General features: G+C 32.9%; 1 protein-coding gene across 3 annotated transcripts in view; it reads right to left on the bottom strand.

Moving 5' to 3' along the window:
- Positions 1-5549, bottom strand: part of LOC118197364 (uncharacterized) — a 120402-nt gene extending 114853 nt beyond the window's left edge. For 2 of the 3 annotated variants that reach the window (XM_035368865.2, XM_035368866.2), the window contains exon 1: positions 5249-5549. In XM_035368865.2, the coding sequence (XP_035224756.1) occupies positions 5249-5295 (47 nt within the window). In that variant the 5' untranslated portion in view covers positions 5296-5549. The remainder of the gene's footprint in view (positions 1-5248) is intronic. The other variant, XM_035368864.2, reaches the window with a different exon arrangement.
- Between the last annotated feature and the right edge of the window lie 16902 nt (positions 5550-22451).

A 22451-nucleotide genomic window follows, 5' to 3' on the forward strand; every position in this document is an offset into this window, starting at 1 on the left:
TCTTAGATCATAAATAAATTCGACGAAATTGTGATTTTCCTAAAGCAATCACCTCCACGGAAGATCAAAATTATCTGAACAGTGATTATCTCAATGATTAAATGCATCATAATTTTAAAGGGGAAAAAATGTAAAATTTCCCTTTCATGCATGTTATCATTTAAATGTTATAATACTAGTCATTGAAAGGAATTGAAAAGTCCGCTGTTATATAACATTCTGACAAAAAAAAAAAAAAAAAAACTCCTTACACAGCACATTCTTTAATAAATATCAAAGAACTCCATTTAGGATATCATCGAAAATATCATCTCAGATCTTCTTGACCTATAAAAACAAGATCTCGGAAGGTTGTTGCGATAAATTCTTTTTATAGTTTCATGAAGCAATTATTTTTTATACGGAAACGGTTCGATCTCTGAAAGAGATTATCTTGAGGTATTACTTTCGCAGAATTGTCAAAGAAGTGCTTTTACGAGCCGAAAGTATTTCGATTTTTATGACTTTTTAACCTCCAAAATAGAGCACATTCTCTAAAAATATCCCTTTCAATTTCATATAAAGCAAACACAAAGTATCACACTTTGTTAAAACATTTCAGAGTAAACTGAACTTTGAAAAATCTCATAAAATACGTAAGTGTATTTCTTGGGTTTAAAGTTTCGAATTATAAGCAATACACGGAAAATCCGCGGTGATATTCCACAAAGATTTTTAATGGGATATATTTGAGAAGAAAATGAAGTTTACGAGAAAGGAATACTTGAAAAACCTCGAATACCAGACTTTAAAATAACTCCTCGATGAACTGACTATTGCACTACAACAGAATAAAGAAGAACTTTAATATATTATATGAGTCATTGCTGATTAACATGCAATGCAAAATTTAAAAGAATTGTATGCGCATTTTAACTGCATTCTTTGTTTAAAAATTAGATTGATTTTAGCATCTAGATTTGCAGCATAAAGTCTAAGGAACTGACATTAATTTTCAAATTATTTTGCAGTTTTAGAGAAGATTCAATGCTGTATTGCAAATTTTAATTTGAAAGATTGCGTTATTACATTACAATATTACAGTTACACTTCTTTCTATTATTTCTAAAAAAGGATACATTCATTCAAGTTTACCTATGCACTAAATATTGTATAATACTTACGAATAAATCGCAGTGAAGTTAGTTTTGTTTATACTTTTTCAGGTGTCCTTAAAGCTGATAAACAAAGGAAATGCTTAGATATGTGAATGCAAATCTGCATACATTTTGCATTTGTACTTGTACGAAGTAAAGGAAATATTGTAATATTGAAAAATTTCGGGTGTCATATCACAACAAAAATATCAATTTTGATCGCTCTCGAGTCCAGTTGAAAGAATTTTTTTTCCCCTTCGTGACGTCCGTACATACGGAGAAAATAAAGGACTCTTTTTTCCGAAATGGAGTGTAAAATGGAATTAAAAATGTATTCAAAATGGATTTTCTCGTCACGTCTGTACGTACGTACGTATACATCTCGCATGTACGTATGTAACTCAACAATTAGCCGCAGAACGTTGAAATTTTGCATATGGAATGAATGTATCCTATAACATCTAGTTGTGCACGTCCCTTTTTTGCTGCAATCTGCTGCATCGAAAACATATATTATATACCCTCTTGCCGGCTCGGTTAGCTCTGTTTTCTTATTTTCATATGTTGGTAAATTGTACGTTTTTGCTTTAAAAGTGGTTTAATTATGTTGTTCTTATACTCTGGTTAAGGTTTTATGCCTTATTTACTCTGCATTACAGAATTATCTGCAATTTAAAAGTGTGAGTTTCGCTAGCCCCAACGTGTCGACTATATATTTACATTTGAAACTTAGTACAGTGAATTAAACCAGTTCGTAACTAACTTCAGTGTTATTTCGCCCAGTGGAACCAAAAGTTAAGTTTAAATTTTTATGCACTGAAAATTTTGTCTTTCTGCCTTTGTCCAGATTGCTTGTTTTGGAGTAGAAACTCTGATTTTAATTTTTTTAAATGTTTTTTACTGCCTTTTATGTTTTAGTTTTCTGAGTATTTTGTAATTTTTAATGAAAATATTTTGAATTCTTATGTATTTTTGCCTTGCCGCGAAGTGACAGCTGAATTGATTGAATAAGAAATATATGTTTAATGAAATTTGAGGAAATAAGTTTAAATGAAGCGCAGCCAAAAGTGAGTATAATTTAATAGCCGTACATGAAGTCATGTGATGTTCACAGCAGACTTTTTAAATTGAAAAAATGCTGATGACTTGTGTTTATAATAATCTTAAGACCATACAGATACCAAAATAAAATTATAGAACTTAAATTTACCCTACCTTAAATTCTTCCTGCGATTTAATAATAAATAATTAAAGCATATTCCGCATTCCTACTACTTTTTATGAAATTTCTTATCTCTGTAATAAAAGAGTAATTTATTCCTGTAATAAATTACATATACTCTTCTAAAATGAAAAATTATATGTATTTATACAATTGCAGAACGTGTTTCAAGCAGAATGTCGTCTATGATAACACAATAATAAATTAGCTGAATGCGCATTGTTCTGATAAAATTTTATTTATTGAAGCTAGAACTTAAGTTTTGAAGCAATTTTTAAACTGGCAAAATGTTACTTAGACTAGAAATTTTTTATTGTTTCTTAGTATCAAATTCACTCCAAATGGTTTGTAAAATGGAAAGTAACGCAGTTTTGTGAGCTGAAATGTTTGCTACGAAAAGAATGATCTGTTATTTTGAAAAAAAAAGTACATTGTAAACAAAAATTACAGCGAGTTCTATGTATGATAAACTAAAACCTTTTATTTTTCTTTCTTCTTAGTAAATGCTCAATAAATTTTTCTTTCTTGTTAGTAAATGCTCAATAACTCAATGAGTGTTAAGCGCAGATTTCAATAAAGAAGAAAATGCTGCGACATGATTGGCTATGGAAAAGAAAAGACCTACAGAAAATAGTCTGAAAATATGCATAACGTCCAGACAAGAGGCGAGATCATCTTCATAGGATGAAAATTTGCCAATAGAAGATGAGAATTGTTTTTAAATCAGAATTTTTATTTTTGAAAACCATCTGTGGCTATCTCTTGACACTGAAACTTGAAGATCATGATTTTTAATGAAAAAAAAATTAAACGCTTCAAAGATAAACGATTCTTAATTTTGTCGTAAGTGTCAGTGTTAACCAACAAATACTATTTCGTACTTAATGAAGAAACGATGTACCACTATAATTACAGAATATTGTGAAGGTATAATTTACGCTATAGAAAAGGACTTAATGACATCATTATTACAATTTTTATACTAAAATATTTATAATAATTTAAACTAATGTTATAATAATAGTTTTATAATTATTTTTAATAATAGTCTTATAATAATAGAAAAGGAAGGCAAGTCACACAAAGATTCTGTTAAAGTTCTCTAAAATGCCAATTTTGCATATTTTGCTTGAAAGTCCTGTTCATATCTCTTCTCGATATATTGGATCACAGAATAAAAACACATCTACCAGTACGTGCGTATCTATCAGCATTTTAAGGCTATCAAACTAAAATACAGATACTAAACTTTAAATACAGATTTCTCCATTTTGTATTTTTCATTCCTTTAAAACTGTGGTGGCTAGGTAATGCTAAAGGCTGCAAGAACCTTCTGATGAATTTTCTGTAGCTCGCCGCTAGGCTTAAAAAGTTATTGTTAGTAACTCATTTCAAAATTTGTATAGATTTTCATACTTATAACCATTTTTGTGAAAGTGATGTTCAAAACTTGTTTGAAATCAATGCTATATGAATCCTGAAATAACCGGTGTTTTGCAATTAAGGACTTAAATTCTTAATTGCAAAACTAAATATTTACCAAATATAGCAATTCTAAATATTTACCAAATATAGAAATTCTAAATATTTACCAAATATAGCACATCGTGCACCTGGGACCCAAAACAAAAATTAGCCTCGCCTCGAATACACAGAAGTTTACAGTCACTGCTTTGAATTCAACTCAAAATCAAATTATTAAAATGGGTTAAAATTTGTATTTGTTATAAATAACGTACATTATGCTATTATTTTGGATTTATTTCTTAAGTTCTGAAAGCCTTAATTTAGAAGTCAAAAAAGCTGTTTGACTTCTAAATTAATACTTGTTCGGCGTGTTATTGTATATTAATTTCTGAAAGCCTGTTTACTAAATATTAAAACTTTTAAGTATTACAAAAAATATAAATAAAGAAATATATGTGGAATAAAATTGAAAACAAAACGTACTCGAATTGAATTTAAATGCAAAATAATTCTTTTAAGACACCTAGTTAGTTTAAAATAAGCTACTAAATAAGTGTTTAATATTTTGAAATAAATAGTGAGTATTATCAGTCTTAAATTTCTTTCATCAAATATAAAAATTAAAATAAATATTCTGAAAAGTCAGAAATGATCTTTCATTATAACTTCTTAATGACCTACAGTTAAAATAAAAACTTACAATAAAATCATAAAAATTTTGAAGAAATTCATATCTCAAAACAGTGCCTCCTTAGTTCGATCATACTCCAATTTTCACTCACGTTACCATAGTTTTCACAGTACTTTCATTTTCATGATACAAATATAAAGAATAGATTTTATTAATAATTTTAAACGGATCACTGTAATCAGCCTTTTAATTATAAATTTTATTTTTATAATACTTCTTTTATGATAGGCTTTATTGATAAAATTTGTTCCGCAGTAGTTATTCCTGAGGCAATTTAAAATATAACCATATTCTTCGTAAGCAATTCACTTTTAATATCAGTTACCTCTTTTAATAATTACTAATTATTATTTTTATAGAAAAGTGCTAATTATTATTTCGAATTTTCTACGAGTTACTAATTGTTATTTTTGTAGAATAAATAAAAAATTTTATGAATAATAAAATATGATCGCTTTAACAGCTGAAGCCATTCTATTCAAATTTTATTCGGGCTGAACTAACCATAAACATTTTTCAAATGTTTATTTTCTGAATTATGAAGAAGCGTTTATATTTTGGTTACAATTATTTACCAAAATATTAACGTTTATTTACATTTTGGTAAACTTCTTAGCTCTCTACAGTTGTAGAATCTTTAAGTCTAAATCCCAAATATAAAATGCAGTTTGTTAAATCCACCAATAAAGAAAACGATAGTTCACATAAAAGCGAAAACTAAGATGCACTCACTCTGCAGAAGAACATCTCGGATTCTTGACTACCTTCCATTTCATCATTTTGTCGGCTTTTCTGGTCTAGATCCTGCATCCTCAACAAACACCTTAACACCTGAGAGTATATTCCTTCTGAACCTCAGTAGCAGAACACTGGGATAAAAAATTAGGTTAGAAGGTCTCCTTCGTTTTCCCGCCAACAGATCGCCAACACCTCTGAGAGGCAGGCATACACTGCATAAGTTCATCAACACACCATAATCACTGAGCTTGCAGATGGGTAAAGCATACAGTCTTGCCCTACGCGAGTGCACTGAACGAAGGAAGTGAGATTAAAATTCTATGAAGACCTTTTTCTTCTGTTTTGTTTGTTATTTTATTAGTTCTTTTCCACGCGAAATAGCTTTTTTCGGGTTCCGTCTTTCCCCAGTGAGTCGGTTCTGCCTGGCTGGGATGACGAAAATTGTTATTCCTTTGTTTCCGCAGGCACTTTCGTCACAAAATAACAATTCAGAATTTTGTACGGCGAGAATAATGAGAAATGGCGACACGCGACTGAGGTCGAGGATATTTTATACCATTTTGCTAAAGCTTATTCTCAGGGAAATGATTCAAACACGCAAATATAATTCCTATTTTTTTTAAAGAAATTTTAATCTGAAACTACTGCTTGGTGTCGACGTAGTAGTCTAAATATTAAAAATAGAATTTCAACAGATTGCGTGCATGATTTATAGCAATTGCAGATGTAAGTTCGACGACTGAGGTGATTTGATTAGTTGTCCTACATTGATGAAATCATGGTTTAATTTATTGGTAAGTAGCACAAAATTACGAAACAAACTCAAAAATTTCTTTCTTTTTATTGTAATTTAAAAAATTAACTAAGGAGGAAATTTATGATAGTAAGTATATACAGCAGTTCTTCGAAATGTTGCGTTAACATTATATTATCCCGAAACTCCTGAGGCTGAAATATTTGGCATTTAAAATTTTTGTCAATAGATCTAACGGAGCGAAACCAATATAATACATTTCTATTTTGTAACAATACGAAGTGACTGAAGATTCTTTACCATTATCAGAATGATATGAATTCGTTTCTTTTCCTTAAATTCATGTGTAGTCATTTGTATAATATCAGGAATTAAAACTAACAAAAATATGTTATCCATTTCACCAAAAAAAAAAAAAAAATGCTTTTTACCATAGACAGTTCTGCTGACAAAGTGAAAAGCCATAGACGACTATTATAAATGATTTACTAGTTTTCAAAACATTATGTTCTTAAAAGTATTACACGATCAATATCAAAGTATTACAATCAAAGTGTGTTTTATTAGTCACACAAAGGACATCCAATTTGTAGTCGAGTTCGATCCATAACTTTTGTAGTATAGGCTATCAGGTCTTCAGATGCAATTATACGTGACTGCTAGCTTTAGGGATAAATTAAGAATTGTATTTTCGTATATACAGTGAGTGTAGAAAGTATTTGTACAAAGGATCTTATGAGTTAAAAATGCCTTGTTGATAAAAACTATGAACTTAAATTCCACAATAATAAATATATATGTAAGATAAAATTATATGAATCAGAATTGTAATATAACTAAAAACATTAATTCTTCCTCTCTATTCTAAAATTGTAATAACTTCTCTGCATTGCGTCATTCAAATTAATCATGCGATCTTACGTAACCGTTAATACCATATGCCTCTTGACGACCAATCACCGAATTGTAAACCGAAACTTTTCTCTTCGCGTGCTTGCATCTTTCATAACTACGTACTTCAGCTTTTGCTCTCTACTGTGCTAAGATGTAATTTCGCTGGCTTGCTTTCTATCCCAACAATATCAAAAATGTAAATCTTCTGTGGAAAGGCACGACTAGAGTGCCAAGTGATTGTAGCCACAAATATCAATTGGAAATAAAAATGGAATTAAAACTGCCTCGACTGCCAAGTTCTTTAAATACTACGCAATCAAAATTCTTCAATATGGATCTAATCATGCATCTACAGTGTTCCGCATTTTCCTTTGTGCTTTAATATGACATATATATATATATATATATATATAATGAAATATAGTTTAATATTTCCATGTGAAATTGACATGAAAATAAATGCATGCATAAATAAGGCATTTAAAAACAAAAACAATCTATTATCTTGTGGTGTAAAAAGTATTCGAACATTTTATACGCGAAAGTATTCATAATATTGAATATTTTCATAAATATATCTAAACTAATATCTTGCAGGATATCCTATAGCGTGAATAATGGCTTCGAGTCTCCTTGGCATTGATTCAATCAATTTACTGTTACTGAGTTAGATATGAACTCCTATTCTTTTTAAGAGCAATTGTGAAGTCATATTTAGGTCGGGTGACTGAGGAGGAAATTTCATAAACTGTTGGGTATTATATGATATCCAGAGCTATGCATTTAGGGCTGTATACTTGGGTTGAATATCATGCATGAAAACATATTTGCTACCTTTAAGACCCACTTGTCTATCTTCTAAGTGACAACTCTACGTGTAGGAACTACACAGGAGAAGGGTTGAAAGTACCCTTTATTAAACTCTTAAAAATTCACAGTGCGTCGACTTGACGCTAACACACTGTGCCTCACTCGGGCGATAACTCAAATCACAAGAGCTAAAATAAAAATTCGAAGTTATTAACAAGTAGTAGAAATCACGTTACAGGGTGCAGAAAACTCCTGTTACTTAAAACCGGGTCAAAATCTACTGGCAGCAAAGTAACAGCTGTTATGCCTCGTAAACCATTCTCTTCGATACGTCGATTGCTAAAAACTCTCGAACTTAACTTACTTAAACTTTTCTTCCCAAGGTAGAATTTTCATTACTTCACGCGAGCTACCAAATTTAAATATTCTGGCATTGACAATTAGAATGAAGGCTTTAGGAAAGAACGTAAAATTAAATTAAATTGGCCATTTAAAATAAATATAACAACCTAAACCCATTTTTGTCGCACCAGAACGTAAATTATTTTTCATAATATCAATGTATAGCAGATAGTACATATTGCTATTAATGATGACTAAATTAACAGACCCGGAAAGCAGTCATACAAGCCCAAAACCACATGTCTTCACCTTCATGTTTCAACTTTTGGTAGTAAATTCCTTGGATGCATTTCTATATTTCGACATACGCCTCTCGTCCGATCCAAAATATTGAATTTACTTTTATCCCGGAAAAAAATTTTTTTCCTTCCAGAACTCTGGGCTTTTAGTGACGTATTTTTTGGCGAAGGATAATCGTAACTTCCGATTTCTCTCATTCACAAAGAATTTTTTATCTCGCAACATGACCATGGAAACCTCGTTTTCTGCATACATTTCGAATTGTACTTACAGATACTCTTCCCATGTTTCTCAATCCTCCTCTAATCTTAACAACACTTACTTTCGGATCTTTCTTCAACGAACATCTGGCACGTTCCATGTAAGCAGATATGTTCGTCCTGAACGAGCACTGTTTTGAACTGTTCTAAGAGCTAATAAACTTTTGAATAATCGACTGCACAGCTGAACCTTGTCTGCCGACTAAAACTGAAATTTCATTGCACGATTTACCTCCGTTATGAAGTTTTAAGATTAATTCTCTTTCTGAAACACACGTTTCTTTATTTTAGGTTGCTTCTTTAGTGTTTTCGTGGTTTTCCCCATGTGTAACGAGTATACTAACCTAACCTAACCTAACCTAACCTTTATGTTAGCGACCCATATTAAAGTTTTACATTTATTATCACATTTCAAATTACACCCTATCTTTTATATGACCCACAAGATAAATGACCTCACTTATCAACGATAAACTGACTAATCCAATTAGAAAATGCTACGAACGTTTTGCATTTGTTTTGAATGAGCGAATATTTGTTACGCGCCAATAAATCCCCCAATTTTTAGTTTTCCATATATTTAAAAACTAATTCAATGTCTTTTCCGCATTGCTTTTTGCACTGGTATTTGGTAAACCCTTCTTTTAATCCAAAGGGGCTTTCTCCCTGAAGGACTATTGTTTTCGTTTTCGTTTTATGATTTTGCGTTGAAAACTTATATTTGAAGAAATTAAATAATGAAGAATCTGCATAAATGTACGTATGTTTCTCGCATTGTGATAATCAACAGTAAATAGAGCCATCGAATTTTGAATGATGTAATCCTCCTACGAATATGGGCTATGAATATGGGAAGACCAAATTTGAAATTTGGAATTTGTTTTATCATCGATTTCATATTTTGTAAAACTTTTACGAATTTTTGATTAACACACTCAAGGATTTAAAAGCGAGGCAACACTCTACGGGGGAGAGGGAAATCGGAAATTCTAAAGATATGCTCCTTCTAAATTATATGATATTGCTGTTGAATTGAATTTTATGGTTTAAGTGCGAAGAACATGATATTTAATAAATAAAGGTAACACACAAAACGCTAAACAAACGCCCCTGTGGTCGTCATTTAAAGTCTGAAAACTTTCAGATTTTTTTTAATTTATTAGTTATTGCCTTTTGAAGGAGTTTCTTTCGCGGAAACACTCTTGTACGAATAATTTCTACACTCACTGTACCTCCGTTACCAATAACTTAAGCACAGCTTATGAATTGGATTAATACTATGTAATGATAGTTAACAAAAATGTACAGATGTAGAAAATTTTAGAAAATTTTTGGAGCTAGAACAGAGAGAAAAAATGTTATGACCTTGCCAAGATTCGAACCGTGAATCTTCCGATGCTAGACTGAGATACAACACGTTACACCCAAAGAGCACGCTTGGTGATATCTTTATATATAAGCGGCTAAAGTGTGTGTCGCCGATAGTTTATTGTTGCCACTCGGAAAAATGAGCGCGGAAATTAATGTTTCCGCAGTTTTTGATTAATATCTCGGCCGATTAAAGTCGTACGAAGATGAGAACGGTATCGATGGATTCGGAGAATTTTTTGGACTCCGAGGATACGCATCTCGAATTTCAACTCGGCGCCGTTCCGTAGATATTCGAGAAAAAAGAATTTGGCACGTAGCCAAATCCCTGTAATAGGGAAAACCCAAGAAAGAAAGTGGAAAATGTAGGGAAAACATAGCGGAAAATTAGTTTTTAATTAATATCTCGGCTAATTAAAGTCCTAAGAAGACGCGAATGGTCAAAATGGCGTGCCACGGACCTGCGGAATCCTTCGCTAAGCCCGGGAGCCAGCCGTTTCGGAGGAGATAATGTTAATTCTCCCCATATATATATATATATGTGTGTGTGTGTGTGTGTGTGTGTGTGTGTGTGATGTACCAGCTTTTGTCCGAAATAAATAGATTGCTGAAGAAATATAAAAGTAGTCGAAATTAAATTATCAGACGATAAGTTTAGAAAACAGGATCCATTTATTATTATTCAGGAGAAATAGCAGTTACAAAATCAGATATCCGGAGTAAATAAAAAGAATTACTAATAACTTTTTGTATGAAGTTTACTGCATCGTGACATTTAAGAAAAAGCCCCGATAGTCTTTTGCGAGTCCTTTTATAGCCTCTGGAAAGGCGGAGCTTCCAAGAAATGACGTCAGCCTCGTCAGCCAATCCAGTTCGCTTTAAATATTTCCAGAACATTCTATAACTGTACGTGTAGAAAAAGGCGGGAAAAACAACTTGTCTACGGGGCTGTGGATTTAATTCCACGTACTTTCAAATAAGAGACCGTCGCCATTAAAAATGAAAAGAACATACAGTTAGAATTTTAAGTGCATTCTTGACTATGGAATTTTATTATTACAAATATATATGCGGCTTAAGTGTCTGTTTGTCGCCGATAGTTTATTGGTTGCTTGCGTAACTGTACTAGCAAATGGGGTGAAATTGCCACGGCACAGGGTTGCCGTTTCATTTGAGACGTAGACAATTTCCTGTAAAACGTGCCTTTGCTATGACCATCCATAAGTCTCAGGGCCAAACGCTTAAGCGTCTTGGCATTTTTTTACCTGAGCTCGTATTTCCAGAACATTCTATAAATTTTTATTTAAATTCTTACTTATTTTACTTTCGATTAATTTATTCTGAATAAATTCATTTCCTCATAATTTTGGCTTAAATATTTTGATTTTTGTTTTATAATAGTAGTTTTTTTAGAAGTTAAGTTTTTTTTTCTTTCTGCTAGGAATTTTATTATTATTTGCTTAACGCACTGATTTTGATTTAAAAAATTGTAATTCCTTTTATACTCTTTTTATTAATATTTTTAGCACATCCCTTTTGTTTACACCAGGGCTTCTTCAACTTTTTTTCAGTCGCTACCCCTTTTTATAACTGAGATTTTTTTTCGCGACCCCAGGACCCCATAATATTTACGAAAATTTTGTGGGACCGCATAAACATTGCGCAAATCCAACACACGCGTGAGTGAAATTGTCAATTCTTTCACTTGTACTGTAATATACTACTGTAGTTTTAGGTCATTAATTTTAATTTCTAATTTTAAAACATAGAACAATGTGCAAATTTTAAATACGTAACAGACGAAATGACAGCGTCACGTGCAAAGCAAATAAAATGAACGTTTATATTACAAAAAATAGGCGTCGAAACGTTTTCGTTTTTTCTTTATCTGTAGTGTCTTATCTTAATCTATTTTTAGATACATTGTGTAAAAATATTTGGTAGTTGTAAAATTATTATAATAAGTTAAACAAATATCAAAATTGCTAAAATGATTGACGACCCCCTGTTTCAGGTCCCGCGACCCACAGTTTAAGAAACGTTGGTTTACACAGTGGTTTTTCTCATTAGAAAATTTAATTAGTATTAAATTAATTGTTTTTTAGCAGATTGCTTTTGATTTACTCAATGGTTATTCTGATTTCTTACTCGAGAGTTCTTATAATCCTTTTAAAATATTTATAATTTTTATTCTGGGGTTACATCCGAGCAGGTTATATCTTGACGATTAATTAAATTATAAAAGTTTATAAAAATTACTTTGTTGTACGTTTAAAGCATTTTGATTATTTTAATTTTACTAAATTATTTTAATAGGCATTTCCTTTTAATTTTTATTTTGAAATGTTTCTTGTATCAACAGTCATCTAGATGTAATTCATAAACATGGGTCTGCTAAAAATTTTTCGGCTGCTACTTGAAAAGATCATGGCATTTTCGTTAATTTTTTACATATTCTTAATATTTTATATCAATTTTATTACATTGTTATTGCTTTTGTTTCAGTTTTGAAATGTTTTCGTTTTAATTTTGACGTGTTTTTCCTGTAGAGGTTTACCTCCTTTCAGGATCTATCTTCGATTTAATCATTAACTCTTGATTATCTAATTAATTACTTAGCATACGGCGTTAATGCAAATATATGTCATAGTAATTTGAAATTTTTCAACTTTTGTTCTGTTATACATTTAAAAGCAAGTAAAAAACATAATTTTTACAGTATAATTCTTTATCCTTTGATTTAATTTTGACAATTATTTTCGCTATAGAATTTTTTTTTTTTTTTTTTTTTTGTCATTTGACCTGAAAACGTACAATTATTTCTTTTTATTAGACAACTGAGAATAATTACACGAAACAAAAAACGAAAGCATCACAAACGTAAACTTCACTACGAACAATCTGTCTGCAAAACTTCCTGTTAAGTTCTGAGTGCACAACAATACTTCTAAGATGAAAAGAACAGGAATCGCGAGAATCGAATTTTCCACAGACAGACACGCTAGGTTTAAAACGCTCTCCTAATAGTGGTTTATTTAAATTTTGAATGAGAATCGAAGTCACGGAGGTTAAGAAGTCATGTGTTTTAGTTTACAGCAATCTCGCCTGAAGACGAACTTGTAAGCCGGTTACATGTAACGATCGGTAATGGAAGATAAGGCGATTAAATCGTCACATTTCACAGATGGGTTCGGGATTTGTCTCGGTTTCGTCACAGAACAATAGAATAACGTTGGTAGTAACATTAATTTTAGATGCGTCTGCCATGAGAGAACCGAATAAAATTTGAGTTTGCGGTTTAGAAATAAAGTGAAGGTGTTTGAAAAAAATGGATGATGCCATGTCCTTTTCCAGGTTATAGCACTTCCTCAAGTAAACAGACATTATCATTAAAAACATGAGACTCTAGTAGTTTTCTCTATTATAACGCTGCAGTTTCAGATATTACGTATATGCTGCCTAAATCAACGTTTAACTTGGTTAAAGGATAAAAACTGCATGGGTGTTTTCGTGGTTTCCCCCTTATGTAACGTGTATACGAGCTAGTTTCCCTTAGAAAGTCCTCCACGCAGGCATGCCTCCCTTTAGACAAATAGCCCTTTTGTGCTTTGCCATAATCTAATAAACCAAAGCCAAATGCATAACCTCTCAAAGTTTATTATAATTCTATTGAAAATATTTAGCAAACTTTGACGTGTGCACCTCTCGTAACACTTGCAAAACGCCCTTCTGACGCTGTTTGTGGTCTTAATGGATCCTGTTGCTGAAACTTTGGATGGTTAATCTTTGTATTATGGTAACTTGGCGATTTTTTGGCGAAAATTTGGTGACCAACCCTGCTACAGCAACCTGCTAGTTTTTGTTTGGACGCCATTTTGTTTTCACGAAGTAAAGGCATTTTTTTTTTTTAACTCAACATTTTTTTCCAACAATCTGCTAGCCGAATTACGCTTATGGTAGAACTTTTATGGAACAAAAGTGCTTAATCATGACGAATATTAGGTGCGAAATTGGGAGGAAGTGCAGAATCGCAAACTGCTTGGCCCGTTTTTAAGAATTGCACATACACGGTATCATCCATGTACACGTCGACCTATTTTCACTTAAAAAAACATCCCAGAATTGCACAAAAATGGCACTGCGCACACTCTTGACTTTATCTATGTGCACTGCTAAAGTCCTAGCTAGTAACTTTTATCGCCTTACCAAAATGTCGTCAAACTACCTGTTACCATATTCCAAAGATTAGAGCTCTGGATATCCATGATTTAACTAACTTCACATGAGGTGGTGTCTTTCCATACCTTGTCCGAAACATTCGCTGCACATATACTGGTGATGTTAGTTTTGGGACATACACAACATAAGTCTTTTCCTGCAAGGAAATTATTTTAACGGCACACAGAGCTTCTAGCGGGAAAAGTAATGTATGTAACAGACACATAGAGAAATTTTATTGTGTTCAGCTGCAATGAAAAATACACAGTTAGTTACCATGACTATCATTGTTACAAATGATTAAAATCAAAATAAGCTTTTATCAACACCCTGATTTTTCTCAGTGTTGATATTGTAGGAAAAATATTCCATATATAAATGATGATAGTAAGTATATGGAAGTATCGCATTGTTTCCTTTTCGCTCTTTTGTTCTGCAATGGATTAGCAAATTCAACGTGCAAATTGGTATACCCATAGATCTGGAGAATGCGCATCCATAAGACGGTTTTAGGATCCCAAAAGCCCAATTATGTTTTCAGCTGTACATGAACTAAGAACTTGGTGAGTTATGTTTCGTCATCAAGCAGGTTTAGTGGACTGAACTCATGCTTTCTCTAGTCGTCATCTCAGTGGCTGAGTGTATAAAAAATTATCACATTTCTACAAGCGTGTTATTGTGTCGGAAGAGGTAGCGCATCTATCTGCCAAACTGAAGGATCGCAGATTCCAACGAGGATAGTTCTTGTTTCGAAAGACCTAATAATCTGTGTAAGTAAATATTATTTTCAAAAACTATAAGAAAAAGTAAAATAAAAGGGTTTTTTAATAACGGTTTTATTTATTTTTTTCTCTTATCAAATGGCTGAGATCTTGTTTCTTAAAAACATTTCGTCTGAAACAGCCGAAATCTATTGGTCATACAGCCGTCTCACAGTCGACAGCGTTTCCAAGGATGGCCCACAGGGGTCGGCTGATATTTCGCACGCGAGAAGAGAAGAAAAGACTCTAAAGAAGCCAACGACGAAATAACCTCTACAGCTATTTCAGATATAAAATTTGTTTTTGTTTGGTTGATGCAATTATGGAAAAGCACACGAGAGCTATCTAAGAGGAGGAATGCCTTCATGGAGAACTTCTTATGCGAAACTGGCTCTTATCTACTTTGCGCATAAGGAAAATCGCGAAAACGCTCCTGTAACAATTTTTTCGCTAAGATTGGAACCCTGGTCGAACTACCAGTGTTCAGCGACTTTACTACTCGGCCTCTGGTAGACCATCATGAAAAAAGGTATTTCACTTTTAAAGAAGAAAATGCCAGTGCTGTGAATGAGAAAGTAGCCATTATAGAAGAGGAATTTAGAAAAAAAAATGGGTATTGCAAGTCAAGAAGCAAAAAATGTAAAACCTTTTGCGAATCAAAAAATCGCCTTCTGCAATTAAAGAGAGACTCGAGAGAGAAATACAAAGATTAGAGAAGAAATTTATGGAATTGGCTTCATCTGTGAACAAAACAACTTTCCAGCCCAGGCTTCTGTGACTGACTCTCTGGTTCATTCTGCCTCAATCATCTCGCCATGCAAATAAGATTTCGCAGTATGAAGGAAAATAGAATGTGCACAATATGAGACGATTTCGCAGGCAACTGTACACATGAATTATTACTGTAATATTTATGATATATTACAGTACTGTTTTTCTGTACCTGCATTTGGCGGCTTGTTTAAGAGGAAGGTGGCAAATGTTCTACAGACAATTTAAGTCTGAAAACCATTAGAAGCTGATGCCTTAGAACTGCAGTTTGGAGAATAATTTCTTGAAGATTATCAGCGACTGCAACGTACGACCTGGAAAATGAAAACAGATTCTATTCTTCAAAAACAAGAAAATGACATCCAGAGATTAAATCAGTCGGCATTTACAGATTGCGGGCGGGAGATTAAAAACATACTGTGGACGCTATGAAGCAGTGACATTCAAAGAGTATGGCAGTGCGACGCCATAAAAATGCAAACAACCTCAAAAAGCAATTTCGCAACCCCAATCAGAGTACGGACCATTACTTATGTGCCTTCAGTTCAGATATTTTAGGATTTTTTATCCACTTTGCGATCCCGCTATAAATTTTCGCGACAGAAGAGATCCTAATATACGACAAGCACTCGGGACAGCTGATAATAAAGATTAGAAAAGTACCATAATGTAAGCTAGAAGTAGACACTGCACAGAATGCCATTAGAAAAGATCGTTAGTCTGTTAGGTGTATCAACTCTACTGGTGGTGTGTAAGGGGTATCAACTGTCGCGAAAAGATTGGCGGTGACGAAACCGTCCAAGGCGAGAGCGGCCAATAATAACATTAAAATAAAATGCTGGAATTATAAAAGAGAAGGACATTTACACGAAAACAATGCCGTGAGTCAGCGGCGCAAAGTACCAAAAATGTGTCGAAGCGACAGAAGGGAAACTGTACAAGCAACATTCTCGAAGAGATGAGACTGCCGTTTTGAAGGAAGTACCCATTCAGCTATCTTCAAATACGGACTGCGCGTGAAAGGAGAAACCAATGGATTTTCATTCCTGCATGTTTGTAGACGCAGAGAGACGTTGGTTGGTTTGGTTTATTCGATTATGACAAAGCACTCGAGAGCTATCTGCCTAAGGGGAGATGACTTCGTGGAGAACTTTCTAAGGAAAACTGGCTCGTATACACGTTACATATGGGTAAACAACGAAAACGCCCAAGCAGCCAACCCTCTAGGTTTCGAAACTCTGAGTCCCAAAGAGAATGCGACTAGTTTACAAATAGATAGAGCGTAGCGCTTGAAAGGCCACCATCTGAGTACGTCTAATGCTATAAATCGTGACTAGATAGAAAACGACCGTACACAGACAAATAGATACGCACATTATGCATTCTTAAATAGAAATTTATAAACCAATCAAATTCTGGAAATACATTTAACATCATGATTAGAGTTTAATTAGATAGCGTTTTTATGAAGCGTATTGTACCTAAACAAATTTTCAGTGACCTCATATTTTACTGCACCAAAAGATTTATTTTTTTATATTCTTGAAACCTTGCTAAATTTAGAGTTACTCAAAGTTAAATCTTGTAATTCAAATTTTTGAATAGTATTACTTTGCAGTGTATTTTGATATAAATTCTAACTAAAATTAGCATAATGGGAATTATCCCAATTCTGAATTTCCGATTGTGGTAAAATGAAAAATTTGCTTTTCTGTTAACAAGAAATTAAGGCATTCAGATATATTGGGCCATTCTTTAAGTTCTGAATCTGTCATATCCTATCGATCAGAAGCACCTATCTGATTAACTAAACTTATTTTCCAAAAAATTAAAATTAGAATATTTTTTTTTTGTTTCCTGCAAATGCGTTAGCAACCCGTCACGGTCATGACTGAAGTGCATTGTCATCGCCTCATATTAAAAGAGATCTTCGAAAGCATAATCTCTCTTAAATACCGGTCTGACACTCTGCATCGATAAATAACCCTCTTCGACATTCTAATGAAATTTTCTCCAACCATCCATGAAATTGCTTTAAACTTCAATTTCTTTCTGTGGGACTATGCCCTTATTCCAAAGGGTAATCGATAGCTTCCTTCACAGCCCCCAATAACTGTTTACCTTTTTATAACACTGCCCTGTTTCTAGTTTCTCTCGGAAAACTTTTGTTGCAACAGGTGATAATCTGACGGGTCAGAAAAAGAAAATAAAGAAATTTTTTAATTAAAATAATTTCATAATTTGCTCCCATATTGTCATGCATAAGTCCTAGAAATTAAACAAAAGAGATTTAAAAAGCATTCAAAGTAGCTAATTTCGTATTTGCTATCAAAGAAAGAGGAGCTCATATCACAAGAAATTTAGAGATGTTCAGGCAACAAAAATCAGAGGTAATTTTCCTAAATTTGCAACACTGGTTTCGAAGGTATGAATATAAAACCTTTTCTTGAGTTGCATGAGTAGAATTGACAAAGAGAAACTTGTGCTTACGCGATACTAATGAAAACAATAGACCAGGAAATTTGAGAAAGTTCTAAACAAAAACAAAGAACAAGATACTCTAGCCAAATATTGATGAAAAATGGAAACAATGAAATGATGGATTTTGCTGAAATTTTATCGAACTTTCTAGTCTTTTATTTCATTGGTGTGGCGTGAGTGCAAGCTTTTCTTGTGTCATTTTCCCGCCTGCATCTGAAGAAGAAGGCTCTGTAATCAGACCTTCGAAACTTCTACTACAAATTTATGAAAATTACTGCAGATTTCTGTTGCTTCAACATTTGTAATAATCGTTATTTGGAGTGTTATTTGGTTTAGTAGTGTTATTATTTTTTAATTTTACTCGAAAGTTTACCGTTTTCTTTGTCTAAATTTATTACGTTGATTTTGAAACTTACCATTTTTGAAAGCAATAAAATATTTAACTCCTTTTTGCAATAAAATTAAAGAGAAAATATTGTTGAGAAAGTACTATCATGGAAAAAGTTATCTCAGTTATACTTTTAGAGTGAGCGTTCTTGTGGTTATCAACAGACAGAGATTTGGAGAAATTTTGAACTGGAGAGCCTGTCATTGTTCTTTGTTTAACTATAGCATGAGAACTTCCCACTAGCCCATGCCTTAACCTGTTTCTTGTAGTTTTTTCTAACCTACCAGAAGCTAAGCGCTAAAATCGCTGAACACTAGTAATATGACGCCGCTCAGACGGTATTGTGGTTAGGAGAGCTTACTGCCGTTCCGAAGTGCCCGGGCTCGATACCCGGAGAAGGCATATATGTTTGTAAATGTGTAGTGTCTTTGCGGCATAAGGGCACTGTAAATAGTACATACAAACAAAAAAACGTTTCTTTTTCAAACATGCTGTATATGGCAAGCCGAAATGTCATATGGGGAAAAGGAATAGGAGAGCCTCAGACCACCCCCTGGGGTACTCTCCCTCAAAACTGGAATGGGAATAGAAGTTCAACCTCCTTGAGTCTCTGGCAAATATTCTTCCATGAAGTTCATGGACAAGACAACAACTAGTAATTTGACCCAGTGTATATATCCATAGAATGAAATAACAGCACAACCTTGGACTAACGTTTTTCCCACCGTTGGCGATAAAATATATCAACAGGCAAAGGAGATACGAATCAGGCTCAAGTTCCCCAGTGAACTAATCGTAAACAACCGCTATGGGCTTCCTAAATTCAAAATTTTTCTGGGTTTGAGTTTGATAATGCCACAGGAACGGGTAATGGCTAACTGAGGTAAACTCCCGTTTTCAGCATTTTTTTTTTAATCAGGAGAATACTTTTAGAATTTAAAATACCTTTCCATGAGCAAAATAGTAAAATGTGAATGCATATATGTATATGTCATATGTCACGGCTGAAGTAAAAAATCCGGTTATTAATTGGTTATTAATAATAATAGCCACGTCTTTTGGCGAATGTAATAAATAATGCATAATAATCATATTTACTGGTATGCATTAATTATTAGCAACAAAAATTGATCAAGTTGATTTATTAAGCATAATCAAATAATCGACTGAAAGCCTAAATTCTAACGCAATTTTAAATGCTATCCTACACGAAGTTCATGAAAACACATACATTAACAGCCTTATTACGAATGAAATTTGGTCTATGTAAAACATACAAAACAATGATTAAAATAAGATTAAAACAATGATTGTTATTATTTATAAGATATGGTCATTATTTATTACATCAAACAAATTACACTACGCACAAATAACACCTTCAAGGCGTCAAAAATTGCACAGAAATTACAGTACAAATATAATATTAATACATTTCTAACAAACAGCAGATTGCAAACAATTTACATTACAAATGCAGTATTATTACATTATTAACAAATTATTTAATTTGGGATGAATACCTTCGGTAACATTTGGAATAATGAAGGATTTTTATATCTGAAATAATTCGAGTTACCTTTGCTTGTACAGTTGCCATACAGAAATCCTAAACCACTCGATTAAAATTTATCCGAGTGCATTTTGTTAGACATATTTCAATACCCCGAAACTTCACTGAATGAAATAAAAGCTTCTTTGCATACTAGGGGTCAGAAACTTTGTAGCTGTAGTCTGTAGTGTGCCAAGCCAATCTACTAATGTTATTCAAGATGCCACACAACAGGAAATATTTGAAACAATTCGTTTCCCGCGGCAATGCATGCAGACTTAGGGAATAGAGGACCAGATTACAGATTTAGAGTTTTATTATTAATTATGCATCATTTAAGGATATTTATTAACATTAAAACTAACAACATAAAATATAACAATTCCGTCAACATAAATAAAAAATTAAAGTTATACATATATTATGCATTATGTATCTTTTAAACATAGCTATTAAAATAAAGAATAAACAAAATGAAATATAAGTATTCCTTCAATGTAGTAAAATAAAAATTTGAATGCGAACCTTGTCCCTAGACTGCTGTACTTAATAGACCGCAATATCAGGGGTATAATTTGTGACTTTCAATTTGACACATGATTCTGAATATTCAGTTGTTAAACAGCTTTTTTGTGGACTAAAAAAGTTTTTTCATATGAGAATATATTTGTTCTCATAGCTATGTGGAACCAAGAGCGGTAAGCAGGGCACGTGCAAATTTCTTCAAACGATTTAATTTCTCGGCTATCACATCCAGCAATTTAATATAGCTATCAGTTAGAGTTATCTTCCAGATTTTTTCATAATTCTATAAATTTGCTTTCCATAATTCTGAAGTTGTTAGTTAATAAGTTCCATTTCAAAATTATTAGCTTCTATCCACTTCAAAAATTAACAGATCGGGTGGGATTTAATGGGTCTATTAAATCTGGTTTGATTAGGAAAGAAAATATAGGCATACAAGCTTCAGGTCTTTGCATCTTTTGGAAAATTCCTCCTTAGTGCTTAAACGTAGGTTTGAAATTCATCTTTGACTAAGGTCGATGTATTTGCTAAGGTACATTTGGGAAGTATTTATACGTACTAGTATATTAATAACAAGGAAAAATATAATTAATTTTATAGCAAAGACTTTCCAATATTCAAAACGTTCAAGCACTGTTTGGCCCTTTACTTGCAATCCTTAGTTCATTGAGATGTTTAGTTATATCAGTCAGGAACATCAATTTGCCTAACCATTCTTTATCGTTGAGTTCAGGGAAATGTTTATTCGTTTTACTCAAAAAAAGTTTCATGTGTTCCATGAATGACACAAACTTATCCAAGATATTACCTCAACTAAGCCAATAAACATGGCTGTATGCGGGGAAGTGCACATATTCGCTTTTCATTTTTTCTAAAAGATATTTAATTTGCCTGTGTGCCAAAGAAGAACGAGACACCATGAAATTTACTATTTTAACAATAGTGTTCATTATCGAAATTTTGGCAACTAAACTTCCGTAGAGACGCAGAGAGGGAGAAAGGGCGATTAATCTTTTCTTGATAACTTGGTGGAATGGTGTAGAGTGCCATTGAGAATCGTACCGGATGCCAAATCTGGCACGCGTGCCATAGGTTGCCGACACCTGTCGCAGACAGTAACATCGCTCATTGTTAGTGTAGAAGTGGTTTAAAGTGCCATGTCTTCTATATGGTTTACATAAGTTTTAATTTTCCTTAGAAATTTTAGTAGCTGTAATATTATTTCGGGTATTAGCCTTACCTTTATCTACTTCTGGTGCCCTTATCCGAATGGTTTCTCCTACGTTCGTAGTTATAAATTATAACTTTTAAATCCTTAACATTTTCCCCCGCTTGCTTATTTAGTGACTACTTAGCGCAGCACAGAGCTTCTTGAATAATTTTTGAGACTTCATCGAGGGCAAAAGAAGAGTCTTCCTTGTTTTCCCTACAATGTTTAATTTCAACATAAACAAAACTTTTTGCATTTATCATCAGACTTTTCTATTTCAGAATTATATTTTCCCCTTCTACTTTCCCAACATTTTTATTGCTTTTTTTGACTGGACTTGCAATGGTTTTTCACTCGAATCATCCAGCTCCACTTCCAGATTGTCATCATTCATTACACCTATATTCTCATCCTCTGTTGAGATTAGTGTCTGAAGATGGACATCATTATCAGGCTGATTCCTCAAACAGCAAAATCTGCTCCATCCTTAATTCTTGAAGAAATACCGACCGGCAGTTAGGTTCTTTATATCTTTAATTTACAGCCATATGTAGCTTCACGTG

This window comes from Stegodyphus dumicola, chromosome 7, assembly GCF_044657685.1.
Source record: "Stegodyphus dumicola isolate Sdum_Otavi_A_Nest chromosome 7, ASM4465768v1".
Lineage (NCBI taxonomy): Eukaryota > Metazoa > Arthropoda > Arachnida > Araneae > Eresidae > Stegodyphus > Stegodyphus dumicola.